Source organism: Poromitra crassiceps (assembly GCF_964638095.1).
Source record: "Poromitra crassiceps genome assembly, chromosome: 15".
Lineage (NCBI taxonomy): Eukaryota > Metazoa > Chordata > Actinopteri > Beryciformes > Melamphaidae > Poromitra > Poromitra crassiceps.
The window spans coordinates 20,072,005-20,086,128 of record NC_139634.1 but is presented as its reverse complement, the minus strand read 5'-3'; the positions used below and the strand labels follow the sequence as shown (position 1 = coordinate 20,086,128).

Here is a 14,124-nt window from a genome sequence, read left to right as displayed (position 1 = left end):
GAAAGCCTTCCGCCGACATGCGCAACTGTAAACGGTCTTTCAATGCGCGCCCACGACGTACAAGTGCAACTGACGTCATTTTGGCTCCACGCAAGCGATGGGTAGGTCGTTCATTCACATTGGCAGAGCGGAGCCAAAATGTCTTCCCAGCGTATATTTTGCACTGAGGTGAGCTCATGGAAGCCCGTACAAAATGGGTTACTACTAGACATTTAGTGTGGGTTTTCAAGGACACACAGATATGGAAATGTAATTCAAGTTTACATAATTCTCGACCCACTGGTTACATCTTCCCAGCGGCACTAGACATTTTAGGGTGTAATAATACAAATCGTATACTCTCCGGGGCGCGGAGTGATATGATCGTTAAGGAAGCCAGGCTGTCATCGCGATACCAGTGTAGGTACACTTGCAGGCTTATTTTGAGGAAGTGGTGATTTCCTTTCCTCTGCATTCAGACCGGCAATAACTCTACACAAAGATATCAGACAGTTTAAGTGCAGGATTGAATGATACATTTGCAATGGTCAATATGGAAAAAGTCTTCAAACAAACAAACATTCCTTACACATGAATAACACATTTGAAGGTCATGTAGTCCAGGTTTATGGCATTTTTCTTCAGCTGCAGGTGTGAAGTCACAGACCCAGATGGACAGCAGAGCGTTTCAGGTAAAAGTTTTCCAACAAAAAGGGACAGGCCTTATTTTAGACAGCCTGTATGTATCTGCTAGCTAGACAGACCACGCCACCTTTTTGTATACAGTAGCCTACATGAGGTGGTCCTACAGTATAGAAACTAACACACACCAATCAGAAGTTTGATAATTGAGGACAAGACAGCTGAGCATTAGGGTGCAAAATAGTCTTTATTAAAAAAAAAAAGTGCACTATAAGAGAAAGCTGCAAAAAAATGGGGTTAAAATATTTTTGTTCCACAATTATTTCAAAGGACAAAAATAATGACTGGCAGATGCCACATGCACAGATAACTTGGGTAATATCTAACTCAGTGGTTCTCAACCTGTGGTACGGGTACCGTACCGCTGGTGGTACGCGGGGCTCCCTCCCTTTCATATGGTGGTAATTTCTCAGGTGGTACTTGTTCAAGATTCAAGATTATTTTATTTATCCCAAGGGAAATTTGTCTTGGACATACATACAGGCTGCTACATACCAAAACAGTGCAAACCACAAGACAGTGCAAACATACAATTAAAGTGCAAGTGCATCATAGTTACAGTAGATGCTTATTATGACCCGAGTTTAGGAGACTAACTGATATGGGGATGAAAGAGTTCTTGTATCTGTTGAGGTATCATTTTTTGTTTTTAATTGGGACTCTGTAGCATCTACCAGATGGAAGCAGTTCGTATTCTATATGCAAGACATGGGAGGGGTCAGCAGTAATTTTCCTAGCTTGTCTAATTACAGTTTTCTCAAAAAGCATTTGGAGGGTGGGATGGTTGTAAAAAGGTTGAGAACCACTGACCTATCTTATTTATGCATTTAAATTGTGACCTCAGTTACCACAACGTCTGGTGAGAGGGAACTTCTTGACCTCTAGCCTCCTGCGACAGAGGGCCTCTGCACTCAAAATCAAAGCCGTAAAAATGTGTCACTACTGACACTGTGTCAGTAACCTATGCATGTGATAAAGCGGTATGGGTAGTTATGGCAGGCTAAGTGACCATATGGGCAGGGGAAATAATGTGCCTAATTTGACAAATTAAACAGAACTATAATCAGTCGAGGAGTAAAACTAACCAAGCTGGGGTATGGTCAATCTGCAGCTGCACACTGCCTATTATTAGAGAACTTGATGGCTACAAGAAAGGACTTCAACACTGCAACAGCACTGACTAATAATTATCCAGTTCAGATATACCAACATACCTCTCAAGAATGGTATGAAACTTAAGGGTCACTGAAGCCACCAAAGTCAATACTGCAGTTTTACATGACTCCCAGACTGCAGGTGTACGGGAATCAGAAGCATCAAATGGGACCTGTGATGGGGGCCCAGTTCTGAGGACCACTGGTGTGAGGAAAGGAGTTGAGTTGAGTTTGTAATGCCTTCATGGACCACCAGAGGGCTGTGGACCACCAGTTGGAAAACCCCTGGTTTCAAGTTCTGAATGATCCCTCACTGTTTTGTGTCCCACCCCCCAATATCCTGTTTCAACAGGAAATACATCAAATCAAAGATCCTCCACCCCCCCCCTCCACCCCCCCAAAAAAGGGTTCAATATCTCTTTACATAACAGCTGTCCAAAAATATTTTACATCTTAATTTTAAAGAACAGATAAAGAGAGTCATGTTTCCTACAGCTGAGTAATACAGTAAAATATCATGTCGTTTTAATCCCTCACAGATGTTCAGGTGATTTACGCTGCTATCTCATGTCCCTCAGGTTATTGTGACTTCCTCCGTTCTTGCCTCAGTCAAAAGTCACTCTCAAGTCTCCAGCTCATTCAGAATGCAGCAGCTATAGGATTTTATATAATAATAATAATAATAATAATAATAATAATAATAATAATAATAATAACAACATCAACTCTATATCTAAAAGCTACAATCTATGTAAGCAAGACTTTATTGTCCCTAATAGGAAATCTGGGTTGTGACAAACTTCACATGACAAGAAATGGAAATATACAAGACAGAATACAGAAATCTAGGAAAACAGATTCACACAACAATGGGGAGAGCGGTCATCTGAATGAGCAGTAAATTGCCGTTACTATAGGTATGAATTAATCTTGCAAGCCAGCTGGATTCTTATGAATGTGATTTCATTGTCTGTCTCTCTGTGTTGGTCTTGTGAAGGACAGGTGACCTGTCCAGGGGGATTCAGAAACCTAGTCTATCCTGGGATAGTCTCCAGCCCCACGTGACCCGGAAAAACAATAAAGGTAAAGACAATTTAAACCAGGCGACCATAGAGAGGGTGTGTCTTTATAGGGATTTGTTATAGGGCTGCGTTCATCTCAGAGAAGTGAATGTGAAGCTGATATTGAGCATTCACAGCCTGAACTTTTATATTAAAATAGACTTGATTTAAATGTATGTTAGCCTGCTGTGAACCTTAAAATGTCCCCATGTCCCCTGTGAGAACCACCAGTGTCTTTTATTCCCTGCCAGTGGAACAGCCATGTCCCCTGTGAGAACCACCAGTGTCTTTTATTCCCTGTCAGTGGAACAGCTTCAATGTCCCCATGTCCCCTGTGAGAACCACCAGTGTCTTTTATTATCTGTCACTGGAACAGCTTCAATGTCCCCATGTCCCCTGTGAGAACCACCAGTGTATTGTATTCCCTGTCAGTGGAACAGCTTCAATGTCCCCATGTCCCCTGTGAGAGCCACCAGTGTATTTTATTCCCTAGACTATTTATTCCCTGTCAGTGGAACAGCTTCAATGTCCCCATGTCCCCTGTGAGAACCACCCATGTCTTTTAGTCAGTGGAACAGCTTCGGGGTTCACTTCTTGATAACATGACAGATTGTTGGCTTTTTTGTCTCTAGTTTGTAGGAATTAATTTTGTGGGTTACATTACTGTCCATCTATTGGGTTAGATTACTGTCCATCTATTGGGTTAGATTACTGTCCATCTATTTCAGGCTTCCTGCTGCTGTTTTAGTCTGAGTAAGTAAACTTATTGATATCAGCATTCGGCAGCCAAAATGCTGCCTTGGGAGTATAGAAACAAACTTGCATCCTGATTCACTTCAAGTCGAATCTGACTCTTTGATTGATTTTTATTTCTGTGGTATATTCTCCAGCCCTCGGAGGTTTACACGACAAGACACATCCATATACAGTATCACCCTGTAATATTTGCCTATAAGAAAGATATTCAGAGCAAATTTAGATATCACACAACACACTGCATGGGTGTTTTCCCCTGGCTTTACTGATGTGGTTTTTTCCACATAAATCCACCTTTTCTGAAACATCTCTTAAATCATAATCATCTGACCCAAATAATATAGTAGAAAACGACGGTTGTCTTGCTATAAAGCACTGCTCAGCGGATCATACAAAGGTCAATAGAACATTAAATTAATTTTACTTTCAGTTTCTCCCAAATCACATGGCACTGGACTATCCTGTTTGTACAGTGGCACAAACCGAGTGTGGCACTGCACAGAGAGCTGCGCTATTTGGCTGCTGGACAAGTTGACATGCAGTTCTGAGAGTAGTTGACATGACAAATAATGGTAACAGTCAAAAGCTACACAGCAGCTGACTGAAGGAAATAGAGCATTTCACAGGAGACATTATAGCACTGTGTGGTGGTTGGTAATGATAATAATAATACTGATATAAGCCTAATAGTAGAGCAGATAAGCACAATAATAGTGCACGTTTTGAAAGAAACGTGAAATTTCACACATAGTTAGGGAATACCATAAGGTTTATTTTCAGATTGGGAGGGAAGTCAGATTTGACCAAAATTCAAAGATGGCCGCCATTTCCCCGGGTCTAATGTACAAATGTGCTTATAACAATTGTGCACTTCTTTAAAAAAGCACGAGATTTCTCACATAGTGAGTGAATACCATAAGGTTTATTGTCAGATGTGGAGGGAAGGCGGATTTGACCTCAAATCCAAGATGGCCACCATTTCCCTGAGTCCAATGTACAAATGTGCTTGTAAAAATTGCGCACCTTTTCAGAGAAACATGCCATTTCTCACATAGTGAGTGAATACCATAAGGTTTATTGTCACATGTGGAGGGAAGCCGGATTTGGCCTCAAATCCAAGATGGCTGCCATTCCCCCGGGTATAATATACAAATGTGCTTATAACACTTGTGCACTGCTTCAAAAAAGCATGACATTTTTCACATAGTGAGTGAATACCATAAGGTTTATTGTCAGATGTGGAGGGAAGTCATATTTGGCCTCAAATCCAAGATGGCTGCCATTCCTCCCTAGTCTAATGTTCAAGTCTGCTCATACCATGATAAAAGTCTCACAAATCTGAAAGTATTTATTGGTGAGAGTGTAGGGTCCCCTTGGTACTCTAGAACAGATTTGAAAGGTATAAGTGTAATGGTCTTTGAACTAGACCTGGTTTTATGCGGTCTTGATGGGGAAAAAACTATGAAATCTTCCATTTCTACATTTTCACAGATAGGATAACATTTTCACAAATCTCAAAGTGTTTATTGGTGAAAGTCTAGGGTCCCATTGGTAATCTAGCCCAGATTTGAAATGTGTAAATGTAATGGTCTTTGAACTGGACCTGTTTTTATGCGGTCTAGATGCGAAAAAAACAATGAAATCTCAGTGAATCTCAGTGATCTTGGATTTGAGGTCAAATCTGACTTCCCTCGACATCTGAAAAGAAACCTTATGGTATTCACTCACTATTTGATTTGTGAAACTTTTATCCCATTTGTGAAAATTAAAATAATGGGTGATTTCACTGAGATTTCATTGTTTTTTCGCATCTAGACCGCATAAAACCAGGTCCAGTTCAAAGACCATTACATTTACACATTTCAAATCTGGGCTAGATTACCAAGGGGACCGACTCTCACCAAGAAACACTTTGAGATTTGTGAACATTTTATCCTATCTGTGAAAATGGAAAAATTAAAGATTTCATAGTTTTTCCCCCCATCTAGACCCCATAAAACCAGTTCACAGACCATTACACTTACACACTTCAAATCTGGGCTACCAAGGGGGCCCTAGACTCTCACCATGAAACTGATATTTGTGAAAAATTTATATCTGTGAAAATGGAAAAATTTAAGATTTAATTGTTTTTGCCCCATCTAGACCACATTAAACCAGGTCTAGTTCAAAGACCATTACACATGTGATGTCACTCAGGCAGTTGTGATGTCATGAGTGATGTCACTCGAGCAACTCTGAATACTATGATTGGAGAGCCGATGACACACAGTTGCATGATGGCGCACAGTTGCCCAATTGTGATGTCAATTGGAGAGCTCACACAGCAGGGCCGATGGCAAATGCACAGCCCAACTGTGATGTCACTTGGGCAGTTGTGATGTCATCAGTGATGTCAATCGAGCAACTGTGATTAAAGGGCCGATGACGCAAGGGGCACTCTCCAGAGTCTCCACCCTAGAAATCAAGCGCAAGATTTCTAGTCTTGTAAAAAATAATAGGCTACACACACACACACACACACACACACACACACACACACACACACACACACACACACACACACACACACAGTAGTAGGATAGGCCTACTACACACAGTTGTTGCGGTAGGGGAAAGCCCTGCAATGCCTCCACAGGATGGCAGTATGAGTCTCTCTCTGTGTGTGTGTGTGTGTGTGTGTGTGTGTGTGTGTGTGTGTGTGTGTGTGTGTGTGTGTGTGTGTGTGTGTGTGTGTGTGTGTGCGTGCGTGCGTGCGTGCGTGCGTGCGTGCGTGCGTGCGTGCGTGCGTGCGTGCGTGCGTGTGTGTGTGTGTGTGTGTGTGTGTGTGTGTAACGGGTGGGCGTGCGTATCACTGCGTGGGAGTTCCTCCTTTCGCCATTCCAATTCCGGGGTGTTGCGGCCTGCATAGCTACAGAGGCGTCCATTCTCTCTCTCTCTCTCTCTCTCACTATCTCTCTCTTTAGTCTCTCACTTTCTCTCTCCCTCTCTCTCCCTCTCTCAGTCTCACCCTATCTCTCTCTCTCTCCAAGGCGGGCGTCAATTCGCCCTTTAACCTCCAGAGTCCACCCCCCCCCCATTAAAAAGGAAAAGAAAAAAAGATCCCGAGCATGCCACAACAGCAGCTTGGTATCCGTCCATCCTCCCCCAAAGTCACCGCAGGCGCAGCACCAGGCTCCCCCCGACGTGCGAGAGCGCAGCTGGCGGAGACTCCACCAATGCTGCACGACACGCAGCCAGCTTGACGGAGGAAGAAGAAGAGGAAGAAGAATCAAGACGAAGAAGAGAGAGAGAGAGAGGCCCCTCTCCCCTCTCTCACCCCCCTCCCACGGCTCCGGTCCCGTCCCTGTCCAGGATGTCCGACTGCAGCGCGAGTCCCGCCGACCGGCTGATCAAATGTATGCATGCATGCCCCAAAAAAGCATCCTGCATTGACCAATGAGCACACATACCTCTGTGCCAACAATTCTCATGTTTCTGTTTGCATCCATAGCGTATTCGCACGTTTCTTCACCCATCCCTATTTTCTCCTTCTTTATTATAGGGCCTTATAATAAAGTCTATTTAGATGGCGAGTCTGCACCATGCATGTCTTCTGAACCTTTTGGGGAGAGGGAAGGGGGGTGTCCAGCACCATACGCCACAAGGGTCTTCCCTCGTTATTCTATTAGAATTCACCCCCTCAGCCCTCACAAGGCATTACCCCATTTTCTAGCGGGGGATGTCTCCTCTCTCTCCATCTATAATAAGCCGCCGAGGTTTATTGTGCGACAGCCCTGTGCTGCATGAGCTTTACGCGCTCCCAACTCCCACTCCTAGCGGTGGCTTCGCGTTACTGAATAATACCCAGAGAGACGAGACGGAGAGAGTGAGGGAGATAAAGAGCAGAGAGCGAGAGGGAGAGAAGGATCAGCATCTTGTTCCAATGAAACATCAGGCAGTTTGACGATGACAGCGAAAGGCAGACTTAAAGGTAAATACTAATAATAATATTACACCTAGAAATGTTGTGCTAAATATGCGATCTTGCACTGATCTGGCTCTGGTTGTGATGTGGAGGATGTGGATGGTGTCACGGGATGATGTTGCATGAATCCCCTGTAAGTGGCGATGTAAAGGGAGAGAGGCAAATGTGTTTGGGGGACTTGTCACTTGGAGCATTTAGTTTTTAGTTTTTTGGCTTTAGTCTTAATCTATAGCCTATCTCCACCTGCCCATCGGTACCTATGCGCTCGAGGAGGTTACTTCCAGAACGTGGCCTACATGGGCGATCTAGATTTATTTTTAGACACCCAAATGTGAGCCAGCGTCAGGTAGCTAATCGATCGCTTTGAACGGTCGGTAGGCAGGAACTTCGCGAGTGGCCGGGCGCAACTCGACAGCTTTCAGTCCGCTTCTAATTCTAGGGGCCTAGAATAAAACCAGCCCTAGTAGCCGTCAGTATGAATCTTATTTTGAAGGCTGATGTTTGCTGGAAAACATGATGCACATGAGGGGCCTACGTGCCGTTTTGCAGTAGGTCTAAATGTCAGAGGGGGGGGGGGGGGGGGTCTCCGAACAGGTCCCCCCTATTCTCTCACCGAGTGTCAAATGAGAGACAAAATGGAGTTTAGGGATGCTGAGCTGCGTATGGGAGCCTATTGCCCAAACGAGGAGGATGCAGCAACACCATTAGTGGCATCATTGGATTATGGAATATCTAATGTGTTTATGAGAGGGGCTCTTTACGCGTGGGCGGGTATGAGGCGGGGGGGGGGGGGGGGGGGGGGGTGCAGGTGTTAGGGCTACGGAGAGAGAGGGGGTTCTCCACTCGGTGTATTATCCGCGGAGCAGCACAGATTGTCGTGCTTACCGGGTCACAACAACGCAGCCGGTCACATGCGACGTGCCTCGCTGTACTCACACTGCCCCCCTCCTTAATAAACTCACAGGGTCTCTCTCTCTGCTGGAAGGAGCCGAGCTGACTGTTGGACGCGCTGCTCGGGCATACCCGGCTATTCCGTGATAGAGGTGGGGGCGGGAGGAGGCATGCTTCCTTTCTGTTCCCATTATGCATGTGCATATTATTAATAGTATTATGCCTACCATGTCTGTGTGTTTGGGTTCTTCTGTGAGTGTGTGTGTGTGTGTGTGTGTGTGTGTGTGTGTGTGTGTGTGTGTGTGTGTGTGTGTGTGTGTGTGTGTGTGTGTGTGTGTGTGTCTGTCTGTCTGTCTGTCTGTCTGTCTGTCTGTCTGTCTGTCTGTCTGTCTGTGTGTGTGTGTGTGTGTGTGTGTGTGTGTGTGTGTGTGTGTGTGTGTGTGTGTGTGACACTGTGTCCACACAGTCCATCCAGCATATTCATTAGTTGACCCAAAAATGGGCCAGGCTCAGTAGTATAATTGCCTACTGCTTGACTTCAGGGAGTAAGGGTTAGCAGGGGGTAAGGGTTAGGGTTAATAATACCCTGCAGGGAGTAAGGGTTAGGGTTAATAATACCCTGCAGGGAGTAAGGGTTAGGGTTAATAATACCCTGCAGGGAGTAAGGGTTAGGGTTAATAATACCCTGCAGGGAGTAAGGGTTAGGGTTAATAATACCCTGCAGGGAGTAAGGGTTAGGGTTAATAATACCCTGCAGGGAGTAAGGGTTAGGGTTAATAATACCCTGCAGGGAGTAAGGGTTAGGGTTAATAATACCCTGCAGGGAGTAAGGGTTAGGGTTAATAATACCCTGCAGGGAGTAAGGGTTAGTAAGGGTTAGGGTTAATAATACCCTGCAGGGAGTAAGGGTTAGGGTTAATAATACCCTGCAGGGAGTAAGGGTTAGGGTTAATAATACCCTGCAGGGAGTAAGGGTTAGTAAGGGTTAGGGTTAATAATACCCTGCAGGGAGTAAGGGTTAGGGTTAATAATACCCTGCAGGGAGTAAGGGTTAGCAGGGAGTAAGGGTTAGGGTTAATAATACCCTGCAGGGAGTAAGGGTTAGCAGGGAGTAAGGGTTAGGGTTAATAATACCCTGCAGGGAGTAAGGGTTAGGGTTAATAATACCCTGCAGGGAGTAAGGGTTAGGGTTAATAATACCCTGCAGGGAGTAAGGGTTAGGGTTAATAATACCCTGCAGGGAGTAAGGGTTAGGGTTAATAATACCCTGCAGGGAGTAAGGGTTCGGGTTAATAATACCCTGCAGGGAGTAAGGGTTAGCAGGGAGTAAGGGTTAGGGTTAATAATACCCTGCAGGGAGTAAGGGTTAGGATTAATAATACCCTGCAGGGGTCTTGGTCGTTTCAGATAACCACATGGCTCTCTGACATAGCTTCTGATGGGCATCACTTTTATGGCATCAGCAACATCTTTAGCTAAATTAATTTGTAGGCTAGCTACACATTGAGTCACCTGAACTCTGCTGCTCTGTCTCCTAATCTGCCTCCTGCCTGACTCTTAAACAGATCAGTGCAAACATTCAGAAGTAACCAGGACTGATTGGTGTCTATTAGAGCTCAACAGGCATGTGACTTAATTGTGACGTAATTTGCCCCGGAAGTAAGTTCCGCATTTATTTTCCCCGGCATAGACAAAATAAATCTGTTTTTTCCCGTTGTTATTTTTTGTTCTTGCTTAAACCAAATGTTTTATGGTCACTCACGATTCAGTAGGTCACGGGTTGGCTCGTTATATAAGGATTTATCGAAATGTCTGGAGAAAATGAATGCGGAACTTACTTCCGGGGCAAATTATTTCACGAAAAGTCACGTGCCTGTTGAGCTCTATGTAATAGACTTTTTAAATGACTATATTCAGTTTAACTCAAAGATATGATAGGCTGCACCACTGCAAATTAAGCTAAGGCTAATATTTAGTTACAGTTATCAAGCAACAATAACTACATATTACTTTACATACGGTACTTACTTACATACTTACATACTTACACTCCTTGCCCCTAGCAATAGTGGGGGTTTAGAAGTGGTTAGAACACGGCTCTCTTGAATACTCGATTCTGATTGGTCAATCAACAATATTCACCGGTCATTATTTCTCGACAACCGACCGCTGCTCTGCCACACCTGGATTAATCAGTTGATAAGAGCCTTTTGTCAGCAAGCCACTACTAATTAGGCCAACCAGTTGCAGCTGTGGTGTCTTTTTGTCAGATTATTGAATGATTTAGTTGTAGGCCGTGTTCTAAGCGGGATAATGTATATTGAGGCGGTGCTTACTGGGAAATAATGACCTTCAGGTGAACGATTAAGCCCTCCGCTACGCGTCGGGCTCAATCCACCTGTCGGTCATTATTTCCGCCGTAATCACCGCCTCAATATACATTATCCCTTACGTATACTCAATGCCTACTGAAAAAATAAGTAGGTATAGCCTACTCCATATACCTGCATACGCTGCACTACACCACTGTGGTGTGTGTGTGTGTGTGTGTGTGTGTGTGTGTGTGTGTGTGTGTGTGTGTGTGTGTGTGTTTGCACGTATGTGTGTGCTGTAATGCAGCTGGGCCACCGGAGCTCAGCTGCATCAATAGTGGAACAAACTAAGTGGCCTATATCCCCATACTCACCATCCATCACACACCCACACACACATGCCCTCACACAAACACACACACACACACACACACACATACAAGCGGGCACACACACGCACACACGCACACACACACACACACACACACACACACACACACACACACACACACACACACAAACTCATACTGCCATCCTGTGGAGGCATTGATTGCAGGGCTTTCAACTCTAGTGAAACCTGCACTGTCCCGGGCAGACAGCAGTGTTACAGCTGTGTGTGTTAGTAGACAGCTGTGATAGAGCTGTGTGTTAGTAGACAACTGTGTTACGGCTGTGTGTGTTAGTAGACAGCTGTGATAGAGCTGTGTGTTAGTAGACAACTGTGTTACGGCTGTGTGTGTTAGTAGACAGCTGTGTTACGGCTGTGTGTGTTAGTAGACAGCTGTGTTACGGCTGTGTGTGTTAGTAGACAGCTGTGTTACGGCTGTGTGTTAGTAGACAGCTGTGATAGAGCTGTGTGTTAGTAGACAACTGTGTTACAGCTGTGTGTGTTAGTAGACAGCTGTGTTACGGCTGTGTGTGTTAGTAGACAGCTGTGTTACGGCTGTGTGTGTTAGTAGACAACTGTGTTACGGCTGTGTGTGTTAGTAGACAGCTGTGTTACGGCTGTGTGTGTTAGTAGACAGCCGTGTTACGGCTGTGTGTGTTAGTAGACAGCCGTGTTACGGCTGTGTGTGTTAGTAGACAGCCGTGTTACGGCTGTGTGTGTTAGTAGACAGCCGTGTTACGGCTGTGTGTGTTAGTAGACAGCTGTGTTACGGCTGTGTGTGTTAGTAGACAGCTGTGTTACGGCTGTGTGTGTTAGTAGACAGCTGTGTTACGGCTGTGTGTGTTAGTAGACAGCTGTGTTACGGCTGTGTGTGTTAGTAGACAGCTGTGTTACGGCTGTGTGTGTTAGTAGACAGCTGTGTTACGGCTGTGTGTGTTAGTAGACAGCTGTGTTACGGCTGTGTGTGTTAGTAGACAGCTGTGTTACGGCTGTGTGTGTTAGTAGACAGCTGTGTTACGGCTGTGTGTGTTAGTAGACAGCTGTGTTACGGCTGTGTGTGTTAGTAGACAGCTGTGTTACGGCTGTGTGTGTTAGTAGACAGCTGTGTTATGGCTGTGTGTGTTAGTAGACAGCTGTGTTATGGCTGTGTGTGTTAGTAGACAGCTGTGTTACGGCTGTGTGTTAGTAGACAGCTGTGTTACGGCTGTGTGTGTTAGTAGACAGCTGTGTTACGGCTGTGTGTGTTAGTAGACAGCTGTGTTACGGCTGTGTGTGTTAGTAGACAGCTGTGTTACGGCTGTGTGTGTTAGTAGACAGCTGTGTTACGGCTGTGTGTGTTAGTAGACAGCTGTGTTATGGCTGTGTGTGTTAGTAGACAACTGTGTTACGGCTGTGTGTGTTAGTAGACAGCTGTGTTACGGCTGTGTGTGTTAGTAGACAACTGTGTTACGGCTGTGTGTGTTAGTAGACAGCTGTGTTACGGCTGTGTGTGTTAGTAGACAGCTGTGTTACGGCTGTGTGTGTTCATGGTGCAGAGAGATGATAGGGCTGCAGAGAGACCGAAGGACAAAGCAGAGTGAGAGCAAGGAACAGTGAGGCGACAGACTGGAAGTGTGGGGGACTGGTGAGGGAGAGAGGGAAGGAGACAGACTGGGAGTGTGGGGGAGAGGTGAGGGAGAGAGGGAAGGAGACAGACTGGGAGTGTGGGGGAGAGGTGAGGGAGAGAGGGAAGGAGACAGACTGGGAGTGTGGGGGAGAGGTGAGGGAGAGAGGGAAGGAGACAGGCTGGGAGTGTGGGGGAGAGGTGAGGGAGAGAGGGAAGGAGACAGGCTGGGAGTGTGTGGGAGAGGTGTGGGAGAGAGGGAAGGAGACAGGCTGGGAGTGTGGGGGAGAGGTGAGGGAGAGAGGGAAGGAGACAGGCTGGGAGTGTGGGGGAGAGGTGTGGGAGAGAGGGAAGGAGACAGGCTGGGAGTGTGGGGGAGAGGTGTGGGAGAGAGGGAAGGAGACAGACTGGGAGTGTGGGGGAGAGGTGTGGGAGAGAGGGAAGGAGACAGGCTGGGAGTGTGGGGGAGAGGTGTGGGAGAGAGGGAAGGAGACAGGCTGGGAGTGTGGGGGAGAGGTGTGGGAGAGAGGGAAGGAGACAGGCTGGGAGTGTGGGGGAGAGGTGTGGGAGAGAGGGAAAGAGACAGACTGGGAGTGTGGGGGAGAGGTGTGGGAGAGAGGGAAAGAGACAGACTGGGAGTGTGGGGGAGAGGTGTGGGAGAGAGGGAAGGAGACAGACTGGGAGTGTGGGGGAGAGGTGTGGGAGAGAGGGAAAGAGACAGACTGGGAGTGTGGGGGAGAGGTGAGGGAGAGAGGGAAGGAGACAGGCTGGGAGTGTGGGGGAGAGGTGTGGGAGAGAGGGAAGGAGACAGGCTGGGAGTGTGGGGGAGAGGTGAGGGAGAGGGGGAAGGAGACAGACTGGGAGTGTGGGGGAGAGGTGAGGGAGAGAGGGAAGGAGACAGACTGGGAGTGTGGGGGAGAGGTGAGGGAGAGAGGGAAGGAGACAGACTGGGAGTGTGGGGGAGAGGTGAGGGAGAGAGGGAAGGAGACAGACTGGGAGAGGTGAAGGAGAGAGGGAAGGAGACAGACTGGGAGTGTGGGGGAGAGGTGAGGGAGAGAGGGAAGGAGACAGGCTGGGAGTGTGAGGGAGAGGTGAGGGAGAGAGGGAAGGAGACAGGCTGGGAGTGTGGGGGAGAGGTGAGGGAGAGAGGGAAGGAGACAGGCTGGGAGTGTGGGGGAGAGGTGAGGGAGAGAGGGAAGGAGACAGGCTGGGAGTGTGGGGGAGAGGTGAGGGAGAGAGGGAAGGAGACAGGCTGGGAGTGTGGGGGAGAGGTGAGGGAGAGAGGGAAGGAGACAGGCTGGGAGTGTGGGG

At 46.6% G+C, this 14,124-nt stretch overlaps 1 protein-coding gene across 1 annotated transcript in view; it reads left to right on the top strand.

Moving 5' to 3' along the window:
• Positions 1-7,007: 7,007 nt before the first annotated feature.
• The window catches only part of ppp3cb (protein phosphatase 3, catalytic subunit, beta isozyme), a gene marked incomplete at both ends in the record, with an annotated part of 51,786 nt that continues 44,669 nt past the window's right edge, over positions 7,008-14,124 (top strand). The window contains one exon of the mRNA XM_083652139.1: positions 7,008-7,050. Coding sequence (XP_083508265.1) covers positions 7,008-7,050 — 43 coding nt within the window. The remainder of the gene's footprint in view (positions 7,051-14,124) is intronic.